The sequence below is a fragment of the Gregarina niphandrodes genome, assembly GCF_000223845.1.
Source record: "Gregarina niphandrodes unplaced genomic scaffold scaffold00162, whole genome shotgun sequence".
Lineage (NCBI taxonomy): Eukaryota > Apicomplexa > Conoidasida > Eugregarinorida > Gregarinidae > Gregarina > Gregarina niphandrodes.
The window spans coordinates 1-987 of NW_011645925.1; the positions used below are offsets into that span (position 1 = coordinate 1).

At 42.7% G+C, this 987-nt stretch overlaps 1 protein-coding gene across 1 annotated transcript; it reads left to right on the forward strand.

Moving 5' to 3' along the window:
• Positions 1-229: 229 nt before the first annotated feature.
• GNI_216700 (RNA-directed DNA polymerase) lies at positions 230-797 on the forward strand (the record flags this gene model as incomplete). The annotated part of the gene is made up of 2 exons (XM_011135574.1): positions 230-640; positions 765-797. The coding sequence occupies 2 exons, from the start codon at positions 230-232 to the stop codon at positions 795-797; spliced, it is 444 nt and encodes a 147-aa protein (XP_011133876.1).
• Positions 798-987: the final 190 nt, after the last annotated feature.

The window sequence follows — 987 nt, forward strand, 5'->3', positions numbered from 1 at the left end:
CGTGAAGGATAGAGTTACCCACGACTGCCGACCACTACTTCCGTATGTTAATGATGCAGGACGCTTCCTAAACCTACAGAGCTGTTGGCCAATTATCACGTGGGGAGCACAACAACCGCTACTAGCGAAGATTGACTTATCAAAGGCATTTCATACTATACCACTATCAGCTGACCAAATCGGTACATATGCCTTCGAACACCGCGGCAAGTATTACGCATACAACTGCATGCCCATGGGCGCAACTAACGCACCTAAGCATTTTCACGCAACCATGGGAACCATACTTAAGGATCTACCGTTTGCCGAACACTTGAGATTCTATCAAGACGACATTTTCATAGCAGCCGACAATCGACAAGAGCTAAACTACAGATACAACCGCACCAAACAATATTTAACGACGTACGGCTTCAAGGTTAACCCAAAGAAAAGTCAAATACAATGCACCAATATACTCGGCTACGAACTATCGAACCACTCGTTAACGATACCAACAAAGAAATGGCAAACCATACAATACTTGATTGACACTAACATGCACACGAACATTACTCGAGCAGCGCAAATACTACAATACTATAAGCACGCACTAACCACTGCGCAACAAAGAATCGTCACTAAATTACTACAACAGAAAGTCAAAGACTCAGAGATACTTAAGATCTATTGCCAGAACTTCAGAACTAAACCTAATCTATCATACCAACCCCAACCAAACAAACCACTTAGACTGTATATAGATACCAGCAACGTCGCGGTAGGACTTAACTTATCACAAGGCAGTAACAACCTAATGAGCAAATCTATACCAAAACCTGCTACTCACAACTACAGTAATACCAACGAAGCCCAAGGAGGTTATGCCATCCTTAAAAAACACCTCGCTCAAATCAAAGACTACTGCCGAACGCTACGTAAACCACTACTCATTTTTACTGATAACTCACTACTCAATACAGCACTCAACAAGCCAGAACCAGACGA